Below are 13,611 nucleotides of genomic sequence, written 5' to 3'. Positions count from 1 at the left end.
ATGAAATCTATCCATCTTTTGAGGCAAAATGCTACCACTAGATGGCAACATTTTAATTCTTGTTGGAAGCACTGGAACATTTTTCTGCGTAGCTTTGGTTTCTAGTACAGACGTGCTAATAGTTGTTTTACATAAATCGTCTTCTTGTGTTCATTTTAAAACAATGCTTACACCATATTGCTTTTTTTTACACATTACAGAATAACCAATATGCATAGTAGTAGATTAATGACTATAAAACTCAGATTTGCTCTGTAACTTTTGCCAAAAAAAAAGTGGGTTAGGAAATATTAAATGGTTTTATATCTCCCATCAGAAAGAATATAAGAGCAAAAAGAAAATTTTAAATGTTAGCTGCAATGTCATGCCAAGTTATTTGTGAGCATTTCCTGCTATTTTAAAAGTTAAGATAGTTGGATATAAATAATTTCAACTGTAAATAAGATAAAGCTAATTTCTACCAGAATTACTTTATATGCACCTTTTTTTCTAGGTGAATTGGTTAATTCGTACTAGAATGTATTTAATGTTAGTTCACTATAGCATGTCACTTTTTTGTAAAACAGCAAAATGTTTCATTTTGCAATCTAACGGAACAATTTTCATAGACTTACACCCTTAAAGAGGTTTGGCAATCGTGATTTCTAAGGGAATGCTTGGAGTTTCAATCTCAACACATCTGGATAGCAACAAATGAGAGACAGCTGTAGTTGAGAAAAATATGTTCTAGTTAGAATAATTATTAATCTTTTAATAAATAGTTTCATGTATTTAGGATATTAATATAGAATTAACATAATTAAATAGTTAACATAACGGGCTCAAGTTTCCCAAGCACTTTAAATTTAGAAAATGAATAGGGATAAAATATTAGAAAAAAGTGTTATCTTATAATTTCTGGGCACATACATAAATATAAAACAGTTTACAACCTAATCCCCAAAGTTTTGCTGATTACTGTATTGGTTTTAATACAGTAGGTGTAGTTTTTGCACACGTGTAAATCCATTTGCCTGTCAACACCAGAAAATACACCTGATTACTTGCATTTCATTACTTAAACGAATGCCTTTAGTATAAATGAATTTTCTTTCTGGAAATTAATATGTGGCCAGAGTATCAATAATGGAATATTTCAAATGATACTAATTTGCTTGCTTTTAAGAATGTCTCTGTGGCTTTTATACATCTTGTGAATGTTCATTTCTAGGTTCTTTTTGTTTTTTGTTTTATTTTAATGGAAGCTTATAGTTTCATCTGCCTTTGATTTTAGTATATTTTGTTTCTTTCCTAAACAATCAGAAGGAAATTATTTAAGCCAGCACCAGTGTAAATTTCAAAAACATACCCAGGTACCAGAAGGAGATGGAAATTTCAGATCTCAGTCCCTTTATTAGCATTAAACAATAACATGCATTATGCAAGATTCAGTTTAAAAACATGTGATATCTTCATCTTCCCTATTAAATGTCAAAGTGGAACAGTTTTGCCAATCAGCTTAGTATGTAAACTGAAATTTTGAGAGTGAAATTGTGTCAATAAACATGCACATAAATCCTCAAATACTATGCGGGAAGTACACGTAAGTGAATACAGTATAGAGCAGAGGTCCCCAACCTTTTGGTCACCAGGGACCAATTATGTGGAGAGAGGTTTTTCTGCAGACAGAAGGGGTGTGGTGTTGTGTGCTGCCTGCATCCTGCAGATGGGGCTTTGCTTGTTTGTGCGGTACGGTTGCTGCCATGCTGTGGCCCGCTACTGATCCATGAACCGGGGATTGGGGACCCCTGGTATAGAGGCCTGACTGGAAGTTCGAGCACATTAAGTCTTAACTTCTATTTCTCACAGTTAAAATAAAACTAACTTGTTACCTTATCAGTTTAAAAACTCAAAAATAATGGGGTTTAAATACAACTGTCATTACTGCAGAATTATACATTTGTCTTCCAAAGTGAAGTCGGTAGGTGATAACATCTTTAAATCATATTTAGAAACATTTGAAAAATAATAAAGATCATGATGTACTACTGTACTTTTGATTTATCTACATATATTGCTAGCTGTAAAGATTCAAAAATAACATTAATAAAAAAAAACAGAATTGCTATTCAGCTTTGGACATAATTCCTGGAAAAAAAATAGATAATTTTCTTAATTTCATATTCAATTCTTTGCAATGTTTTCAATAATCCATTTTTATTAAAAAGGGAATAAACTATAAGTTACAATGTTAATTTGTAAAATTCAATTTGACATGACATTATATTAAAAGTTTTATTTCAAAGGATAAGTTTCCCTTTGTATTTTTAATTCGTTAGACTTCTAAAGTTAAGGAAGTTATAAAATGGCTAAATCATAATCTATATGCTGCACTCTTTTCTATAAGATATGTAAGATTTATCTAGTTCTTATATTTTGTGATATAATGGTTGTTTAGCTTATCCATATGCTCTGTTCCATTACTATTTTTTTCTGCACAGTAGTAGTTGGCATGCATACTAGTAAATGGCAACCATGTAGGCATTTGTGAGTGCATAGGTACACACAAATGCACACCTGTAGAAAACAACATAATCTGGAGAATACTGTGTTTTATGGACTTCTCATATTTGGTGAAGGAGCTGTGACCCTAAAAAGAACAATGATACATATTTGTAGTGTATTCTTTTCCATTACTAATAATAAAGATGAAGTTACACTTCATCTAAAATGCCTCTACTTTGCTCAACCAATACAAGTTTGCAATTTGACTCCAGTTGCTTATAAACTGTTCAGGAAATTGCTACATGTTTTTAGTTTTAAAAGCTTCCTTGTAAAGAATGACATTTATTAGAACTTAGCTGTTTTAATGAATTTTCCAGATTGATAAAATGAAATTCAAGGTTTGTGCAATGAATATAGCAACATTTCTTCATGAAAATACATTTAAAAAATACCTTAGCTGTTAAATGAGAAGTCTTGTGATCTTTCCTCCCCCATTTTACTTTAAAATTTTAATTACAAGTTAATGGAAATCAGAAAATCATTAATTTATCATGTATTGAGCAACAATATAAAAAGTGTCATGTGTTATTCTGCATCACTGAATTTCACAAAATCTATAAATTTTCAATTTTTGAGAAGTTCATGTCAGTTTTTTTTATTCTAAGCATTTAATATGTAAAATCTATAAAAGTATATTTAGATACATCCATGGTTTGAATTTTTTTGTATATACATATGTACACTGTAGCTTAAAGATGCAGTTTTCTAGTATTGGCACGATAAAGGTATAATATAATACCTGATAATTAAAATCAGTGAAGATTTTTGTTTTAATTCAATGGACTGCAACAGCAAAGCTGATGGAAGAAAAGTTGCAGAATATGTTCTGGTTGTAACAGAATTTTTAACATGAAATAAAGAAACTGCAGTCTTAAAGTGCAATTACTATTGTGCAGTCATGTCAGACTGTAGATCAGACTGGATGAAGCTCAAAGAAATGAGTGCTGTTCATGATTCAAATACAGGAAAGCATGAAGAAATAACAAAAAGTTTTGGGCATTCAAGTGCATCAAGAAAATATTCTTTTTTGTCTTTAAAATGCCATTCTCATGAATCCCAATTCTTATATTGCCCTGATCTGAGAAATTTCAAAATGTTCTAGCTGAGAAGGTCCAAGTGTGGCACAGTATAAACAGCCACTATTGTGGCTAGCACAAATGCACAGGAATTCCTTGCTGATGCTCCACTATTATACCATCCTAAAATGTTTTCTTTTAATGTTCCTTCTATTCTTGGGGCTGCTGATGTGCACTGAATTAAGGGCATTTGATAGGAGGTTGCTCTTTTTTCTGGTCTGTCTGGGCTGGATCCATCACTAGGCCTTTGGCCATTATATAGCAAGTATTTCCCCCTGGCATCCTGCTCCATTTTGAAGATCTCATATTCTGTGTGAGGCAGACGGATTCCCAAAGCAATACATCCATTTGTGTGAGTCACATCTTGCTGCACCCCAACTTGCCAGGATCCTTCTGCTCCACACTCATTTCCATTGAAAACATTCAGTAGAGAGGCTGTAGCTATATCCATGGGGGTAACTTTCATATGATTCACTGCAAAAAGAAGAAACTGCTCATTATGTTTTGAAGAATAACAATAGTCCAGTCGTTACTTGATGCTATTCTGTGAACATTATCAAAATCCTTATATTTAAATTATGGTTTTCCTTTAAACTGTGCTTTTATACATTAAAAGTGATGTAACTGTAACAGGCCTAAAATTAATTTGCTTCAAAGGTATTCCAACACTTGCCCATCTGCTCCAGCATTCTATTTCCAATGGTATTCAGCAAGATCCTTTCAAAAAACAACTATTCCTTTTTATTTCCTTTTAAACCATTGATTTTCCGTTACCACTTTTTAGACTTAGAGATTCCATTAGAATTCATGACTAACATGTTAACAGATATATCCTCTATCAATGTGGCTAATATTTAAAGGTGTCTAAGTTACCACCTATCACAGACATGTCAAACTCGCAACATCACGTGATGTCGCGCAATGTATCGGGACAGTTTTGCCATTGCCGGCAATGGGGTGGGCGCGGCTTCCAGATGATGCGTCTGGCCTGCGGGCCGGCAGTTTGACACCCCTGATCTACCACATCTTGCAAGATTTTTATCCACTGAGTGAAAATATCTCAGATATCATAAAAGCAAAATCCACTTATGTTACCTGTTATTAAGTAAAATTAAGATTAAAATTAAAATTAAAATTATTAAAATTAATCTTATATGGATATTCTCAATATATGCTCGGTCTTTAGAAATAGGCTTAAAATAATGCTTTGAGAGAACCTAAAATGTCATCTGTCCATCTTTATGTCTGGACATTATTGTTTGTTTCTGCCTCTATTATTGTAGTTAGGGTTGCTGTAATCAATGCAGACTTGACTAAGAACAAACAGCTGATCTGAGTGATGGCAGTGCTTCCACAGCAGGGCAATCCCAACCAAGTAGAAAAGTGCTTTATTGCCCTTCCCTGAATAACTGTTGAAAAACTGATGCAGTGGGGACAGAATGCATTTCATGCAGCTAAAGATAGTATTCGTTTTAGCTCCATCTTCATTGTGTCCCTCAAAGTATTTTCACATTGTAGCTACTGAGTATATACATAGAAAATATGCTGTGCAGAAAAATATAAAAACACTCAAAAGAATTAGTTTCTGCTTGTGACAGTACTGGATTAATACTCTAGTTTTCTAAGATGCAAACAAGTGGCATAACTATGTTTGCAGTATTAAAGTTGTCTACTGATCTGTGAATAATAAATGATATCCCTCAAACACAATATAATAATTTTTGTTGTAGCTGTGTTCTGCTGAATCCAAATGTTTCCAGAGGTCATCATCTTGCATCCAATATATGTGGATATTGTGCAACCAGAAAAGCAATGAGCTGGCAGTTTTGAATGGGCTTTGTTCACAAATAGTATTTCAACAATGCATTTTTTTACAATTTTAGAATGCATAGTTTACAAATACGTAATTGTGTTGCTTATTACTGCCAAGGTTTTGTGAGTGGACACCTGAAACTTTATGTGGGTAGTTGCATTTGATTTCAGTGGAGGGAGCTGAGTGAAATATAGAAATAGGTAAGCTTTTAGGATAAAATGTTACAATAACATTTTATGGGCAAAATATATCTTTCACAGGCCATCAGAATAGTATATAAAGTCCACCTTCCTTAAGGCAGGGATGTCAAACTTGCAACATCACGTGACGTGTCTCAATGTATCATGACTTTTTTTCCATTGCCAGCAATGGGGTGGGCGCGGTTTTGGCATGATGCATCCGGCCCGTGGGCCGGCAGTTTGACACCCCTGCCTTAAGGTCTCAGAGGAGAGAGAAACAGATGTTATATTGTACTGTAGTCATCCATCTGCAAGGTTCTTGAGTTCAATTCCCAATAATTCCCAACAGAGGGCCTGTACCTCAGAATGACATTTAGCTACCCACATCTGACAATTTTAACAAGGATGAGACTAGTACACATTAATGTAACTCATCTTAAAGAGACCTTGGAGTGAAGCCATGAGCAATATTGCCCAAATTTTCTCATTTTCTTTAACCTAGGTACAAATAACTTCTGGATAACTTACTCAGGCGATTAAACTCTGAAATTGCTAGAGCTATTAGTTTTGATCTGATGCTTGAACTATAGTAATAAAATCTTAAAAATACAGGTAAAATTTATTATTTTGAAAAATAAGGGATTCATATCTTCTGTGTGGATCTCATACAGTTATTTTGCTGAAAATTTTATTACACTTTTAATACATATTTATTGCAAACACTACTTAGAAGGAGAATGCAGGTTATTTCTTGTAAAATTGGATCAGGAACAAAGCCTTATGGTTTCTTTTATTAGAACAAAGTAGCAGGAAAAAAGCTTTTATTTAAAAAAATGTGATAAATGTAATTTGCAGTTTGGTTTTAACAATTGTGCATATGAAAGTCTTAGAAATGCAGAAATCCTATCATTTATCTCATGACATTGCCAGGGCTCGTTGCCTTGGAAGAGTGAGGAAGATTCTCAGGGATGACTCACACCCTGGACGGTATCTCTTTACTCTCCTACCATCCGGTAGGAGATATAGGAATATAGCCAGCCGTACCAACAGGCTGAAAAATAGCTTTTATCCGTGGGCTGTTAGGCTTTTAAATGGGACATAATCTTATGCAGAATTGACTTGGGAGGCCGGTGTGTGGTGTAGTTGGTTCACATAGTGTGGTGGGATGGAGGGTTTGTTGTCACTGTGTGTTGGGGGGAGAGAGCACGGGGGAGGCTCAGCTAATCTCAATGTACACATGTTGTACTTTGACAATAAAGGTTTATTATTATTTATTATTTGCTGGCAAGAAGAGCAAAGTGGGATAAATTTATTTTCCTTCCCCCATTACCTATAAATAATCAGTATGTAGACATTAATGTTTTCATATTGTGTAATCCTATTTTTTTTCTAAAATAGAAATGTAATTTAACAAATTCATACCTTTCACAATTTTAGAATTAGATCATGAAATATACGTACTAAGTGTAGAATATATCTACTCATTAAAGGTCATTATATTTACAATTTTTGACTTATTTTTGGATCAGTTAAGATCAAGTCATCTACTAATTTTTAAAACAATGCAAACCTTTCTAAATGCATTCCACAAACTACACAACTCTGTGTTTGCACATAACATCCCATTAAAAATAATGCTCCATTTGAAAAATTAATTTCTTGGATGGAAAATTGAAGATAAATGTTTTTGTTTCTTAATGCTCTTGGCCAGCCAAGCTTATAAACTAGTATTTATGGAAATATTGTGGAGAGAGAATGATGCAAAACTTCAATTAAATATTAAATATTGTTCTGTAGCTGCCAAATGGGAATTAAGCTTCAGATAGAATGGTGGCCATTAACGTATTACCTTCTTTTGAGACTTCATCTAGCATAATTTCCTGAGGAATGATAATCTATAAACACCAGTTTGTGGAAAAACAAACTTGCTTTATATGAACCAAGTTATTTTGATCCTGAGAAGAACGACTAGATGTAATATAAATGATTTTAGTTTTGACTTGCAACTGAACTGAATAGTCTCCCTCAAAAGAATTATCAAGCAGACAGACATTGGTTCCATTTCAATTCTGGGTCAATGTCATATATAAAAATTCAAACTCCAGCAAAAAGTTTTATTTTTCCCTGCCATTACCAATATACAAGTAATTTCATTTTAAAAGTTTAGTTTTACTTTTACTTTATGCCAGTTAACTGACCATTTAGCCAGGGAAGCTGTTCTATAATTAACCTGCAAAAGGTACATTTTAAATTTTGTCATGTCACCTGATTTTTTTAAAAAAAGAAAAGAAAACAAAAGTCTGTTAATCAGCTCTGTAGACTTAGTGTTATAATGTGTTTGCCTGGCCCAAAGCCAACATCTCAAGCAATATGGTGGGGGAGCACTTTTGATTCAAAGGGAAGAAGATTTTCAAGTATGTGCTTAAGCTTTTAGACAGCACCTGTTGGAAATGCCTGAAGTCAAATTTGCCTTTTTCAGGATTGTGTAGCTGCCCTGCAGAATGACAGCACAATGCTAGGAAAGGATATGTATGGGTTAAGGAGCTGACAGGAAGTTACCTGCACACAGTCTGAAATCAAGGGGCTAAACTTTGCTCAACCATACTAAACAAGGACTGTATTGAGCTCTACACTTACACTGTGAAAGTTGCTTCCAAAGATCTCTCTTTATTATGCCAGCCTTCTCTAATTCGGTGCCCTTCAAATATATTGGGCTTACAATTCTGCCTGAAAACTCTACAGTGTTTCTCAACCTTAGCTAGCGACTTTAGAATATGTGAACTACAATTCCCAGAATTCCCCAGCCAACACAGAAACATAATTCTAGCAGTTATAAACACAATACAGCTAAAGGCAGGGGATTAGGAAAACTGCCTGAAACCACTATTTCCTTCCTACTTTTCTTGTTACCTAAAACATAAATAAGCCCTTGCTATCTTTTCCCTTTAATAACATGCATATCTTAACTTTTCTTCATTAACTGCCTTAACTTGCACACCCTCCAAGACTGTAATTAAATTACAACAATACAAATGGGCAAACAGAAGCAGTGTAACTTCCTGATATTTTTTGACACAAAACAAAAACAAAAATCCACTAGTGCATGAAGCCCCTCATGAGGTTTAAAATCATTGCCCACAACCAAAAGGAAGAAACACACGCCTCACACATTCCATCTCTTCCAGTAGACCAGACATGTCAAACCCGTGATGTCACGTGACATTGCGCAATGTATCAGGACAGTTTTGCCATTGCCAGCAATGGGGTGGGTGCGACTTCCAGATGACGCATCTGGCCTGCGGGTCGGCAGTTTGTCATCCCTGCAGTAGACCTTATTACATCACCCTCTCAGGCTGAAAGAATCTGAACCTGAAGAGAACAGAATCTTACCTTTAAAGACAAATTCTGTCCCTCCCATCACTTTGGATGAATGTACACCCCTGCTGTAACGGCCTTTTGCATAAATAGTGAAGGTTGGATGCTTGCAGATTGGATCAGAGTAATGATAGTAGTGACCTTCCCAGGTGTTATTGTTGTCGTGGAAAACAAAGTGTCTAGTAAGAAAGAGCACTTCAGGACGTACTTCACAGCGCTGGCTCACCCATTCCCCATGTAATCCAATAGTCAAATCAGCCTTTGGAGGCAAAATTGGAGGATGGTGTTCATCTGATCGATAGATGATCCTACAAGCTATGCATGAATGGTCGTGGTTCTGGAAAAAAAATAAAAAATTGGTAATTGTATGAAATACAATTCATTTTGTAATGCTCATAACCTTTGCCTATCATATGAGTCATGTGCTTAAATGTGGCTAGAATAAAAAATGAGACAATACTAGCTTTGCCTGCTTAAGAGATCAAGGTGCTTGAAAACTATTTCATGCTGTGGCATTGATCTTGATACATGGCAAACGCTCTGGGACAGAAATAAAAGAATAACACTGGCTTCATCTTACAAAGAAAACCTATTCAAAATGTTCTACCGATGGCATCTTCCCCCAGCACGTTTAGCCAAAATGTATAAGACAGTATCTCCCAAATGTTGGAAATGCTCCGAAGAATTAGGTACATATTTTCATACGTGGTGGTCCTGTAGCAAGTCACAAAGATTTTGGCAAATGATTTGGACCTGGCTAAAAGAAATACTAAGACAAGAAGTTGAGTTTAGTCCAGAATTTTTCCTATTGGGTATAACAAAAGAGAAATACCCCAAAGAAGAGTTGTATCTGATGATTCATATTATTACAGCAGCAAGAATGTCATTTGCCCAGAATTGGAAAAGGAGTGAAATTCCAGTAGAAAACGAGGTAATAAGGAAAATTTGGGAATGCGCAGAAATGGATAAATTAACTTTGGAAATTAAAAATAAGGATCAATCAGGTTACTACAAAATTTGGAATAAGTTTTATTTTTGGCGGGAACAAAAGGAAGGTCTCTATTAGAATTTATAGATTGGTTAATTGTTCTAAGTATTGTATTATTATATATAATTGATATGTATCTTAAGTGTATTTTATGTGTATATATACATATATGAATATTGTAGACAAGAAGGTATGTCTCCGTTTGTACCGTGTCCAATAAATTTAAATAATAAATTTAATAAATTTTTTAAAAAAGAAAACTATTTCATGCTGGAAATAAATCTTTAGACTTTTTTTATTAAAAAAAATCCCTTTGAGCATTCACAAGCCTTAGTATGTTAATAGTGGTGAAAATAAACATTCTGATCTTTCTTACAACTACGCAAGAGATGTATTTTCTTCCTTATAGTGGTCCATCTCTATAGAACAAAGTTATGTAATCCAAATTCCTTGATACATGTAAAATTGCATAGGGTTAGGTTAGGGAAATAAGCCTAAGCGAAAACAAGGGTTGGGTTTTTTTTGCCAAAACTGTACCTCAATTCAAGAAAACACTGCTTGTTTGTTTAACAACTGCTAAATTCTCTCCCAAACTTATTCTGTGCCTTTTCTAAGTCAACCTTCAAGAAAACCAGGCTATGATTGATAACTTTAATTTAATGGATTTTTTAAAATGTAAATTAAAATTGTTTATTCTCTGATGGCTGTTAAAAATGCTACTCTGTAATTTTGTTCCTTTTACTGAAATGTGAGGATAAAGGTCAAGAATCCATTCTCAAAAACAAAAAAACAAAACAAAAAACCCCCCTCAAAACCTATTTTAGGCAATCCATTTGATTTACGTGAAACTGCTTAGATTCTGCATTTGAAACTGAATGTATTGCTATATTAAGTATATGGAATCTGGAAAAGCATGAGAATCTGAAATCTATAAAGTCTTATTAAGCAAAATTTATATTCTAGTACAAAAATCGAAACTTATCACTTGATTAATACTTTATATAGTTCTTACTCTTAATTATGTCATTAATCCTGTTTTATTCATCTGCATTTTCCCATTTCACAGATGAATAATATAGCATTTTACATATGGAGAATGATCCTCCTTTTTCTATAGTTAATTATCCTAAATGCAAAGTATTAGTTTCTTGTATTTAATATAGATTATAAAATGAAATACTATGTTAAATCCCAAATCTTACTCAAAGCCACTTCTTCATAACATACATTCTTATCAGCCTACTAATTTGAAAATGATGAATAAACTGCTAAATGAAAATATGCATCAGGAATTAATATTTTGACAAAAAAAGGAGAATTATTGTATTTTGTAGCTCTGATGCACGCAATCTGAAATTATATGGTCTATGAATCATTTTCAAAAGGCTTAAGAAATGCAATTTAGTTTTAAGTAGTTGGAACAAAAGTAAACTCTTTTTTATTCCTTTTTTTAATAATATTTTATTAGTTTTCCAACATTTACAATAATATCTTTAAGAAGCAACGTGGTATCCGAGTTACAATATTTCCATTTCAAACAAATACATATTACTACAGATCTCCACATTATTATAACCAATACTTCCTCTCTTTTTTGTTCGATATATACTATCTCTTATCTAGATTAACATATTTCTTATTGCTATTCATAAAACATTTAATAGTTTATTTTATTTTATTTTTTGAATATATATCCATCAATCTTTTAGTATATTTCATATTTTAACATTCCATCTTAAAAACATCAAACACCTTATCTATTTTTTCTAGCTTAATTTTACATTGGTATTAAAATTAAAACGTTTAAGATTTCTCAATTTCATATCACTAAAAAATCTCTTTTTCCTTTATACAATTCTCTTCAATATCTAGTAGTATAATCCAGTTCTCATTTACCTCATTTCCATATCTATAACAATTATAGAATATTTAAAATAGTAGTCACTAAAATACATATCATGAGGAGAAAAAAAAAGAAAAAAGAGAGAAAAAACAAAAACAGAAAAAAAGGAAAGAAAAAAGAAAAAGAAAAGGAGGGCAATAAGATATTCTTATTTCTCATTTATAGTTTCCACATATTAAAAATTAACCAAAATTTGTTCCATTTTAACATTCAAAACATCCATGTCTCTGCATCCAAATATATTAGTTATATTCTATCATTTTAGCATGTATACATCTTAACCCATATCATTTAGAAAAACTCAATATTTCAATGTTAATATTCATACATTTGTATTTTATTTTTTATTTTTATTATTATTTTTTATTAGTTAATCAATATTTTTATCTACTCATCAAAACATTCTCTTGGTCCCAGTACCATCCTGTCTATTTTAATATTATCTATTTGGCCTCCTAAAAATGTTCATATTTCTTCACTCGTATTCTTGCTTTCTTCCTTTGCCATGCCATTTTACACTTCTTTGCCTCAGGGTCATCAAAGCATTCTTGTATTACTATTTCATATTGAAGTGGACCTCCAGACTCCACCATTGAAGAATTAAAGAATCTGCCAACAGCACCAAATCTTATTATTTTCACCTCTTGGAACAATTGCCCTGGTTCAAATAAACTTCCTTCCATATTTTCTCCATCACCATCTTCAAAAACCTGTATTTGTTGACTATTTAATTCTTATGTCAGTGTATTTGATTGTTCAATTTCTTCTATTGAATTCTGTCCCAGTAAAATATTAGTTGTAGTCACAGTTTGAATTTGAGTTTGTTTCATCGAGATACTTTCTAATTCTTTCCCAAAATCTCTTATTTCATCGCCAGCTGTAGAAAGGAGTTGATAAGTTTGGTAAGATATTTCCCACAGAGCATGAATTTGTGTTTGAAACTCTTCCATTGTAAGCTTTCACATCTGATGTTCAAGGTTACTCTTTATCTTATTTTCTTAAATATTTTCTTGGTTGTTTTTTTTAAAAGAGAAAGTCAGAATTGCAATTTCACATTTAGCCACTGGGTGTCCCCCAAGTACTTTAAGAGTTCTTTTCTTTTGTTATTTCTTTCTTAAACGTTCTTTGTTTAAAAAAAAACACCCCTGAGTTTGTTTGCCGCCTTCTGAAGGGAGGGTTAAATTCCCCCTCCCTCTTCACAGGGGGAAAAGTACTTAGCAGCTTAATTAGGTGAAAAGAAGATGATTAAGGTACAAGAGAGGAATCTTACTCTCGTCTCTTCCATGCTGCTTTAATGTTGCCTGATGGTAGCTTCGACTTGGGCTGTCTACAGCCTAGGAGCTGGCCATATTCCTATGGTCAGTCTTTTGTCCGCCGGTACAAAGGGAATGCAGGCACTAATGAGGGGGTTGCTGCCCCCCCGCATTTCTGCAAAAGCCCCTTCTGTCTGGACACCCCTCCAGGGTGACTCTTCGGTCCTTTTAGGATCCCCCAGCGATGCAAATCTGGACGTGGAAGACGGGAGCCGTCCTCCAGGCGTCCATTTATGGCTGTCGGCAAACCGGAAGCCAACTCTTTTTTATTCCTATCCCCTTTCACTCTATGCTTATACTTTCTCCTTTAATTGATGAAACAGTGAAATTAAAATGCAGTTCAAGAATTGCAGAGTTTAACCAATTTTTTAAAAATATCTGTTGTAAGACCAGCACTTTAAATAAAAATATACATGTAAT

At 33.5% G+C, this 13,611-nt stretch overlaps 1 protein-coding gene across 1 annotated transcript in view; it reads right to left on the bottom strand.

Moving 5' to 3' along the window:
* Positions 1-406: 406 nt before the first annotated feature.
* APCDD1 (APC down-regulated 1) overlaps positions 407-13,611 on the bottom strand; it is a 34,810-nt gene continuing 21,605 nt past the window's right edge. Inside the window, exons 4-5 of the mRNA XM_081324229.1 lie at positions 9,003-9,324; positions 407-4,094 (exon numbers count right to left, since the gene is read on the bottom strand). Of these exons, the coding sequence (XP_081180355.1) occupies positions 3,643-4,094; positions 9,003-9,324 (774 nt within the window). The 3' untranslated portion in view covers positions 407-3,642. The remainder of the gene's footprint in view (positions 4,095-9,002; positions 9,325-13,611) is intronic.

Source organism: Vipera berus (assembly GCF_964194415.1).
Source record: "Vipera berus genome assembly, chromosome: 3".
NCBI lineage: Eukaryota > Metazoa > Chordata > Lepidosauria > Squamata > Viperidae > Vipera > Vipera berus.
The sequence above is the reverse complement of the archived record's forward strand: the minus strand, read 5'-3'. Positions and strand labels throughout refer to the sequence as shown.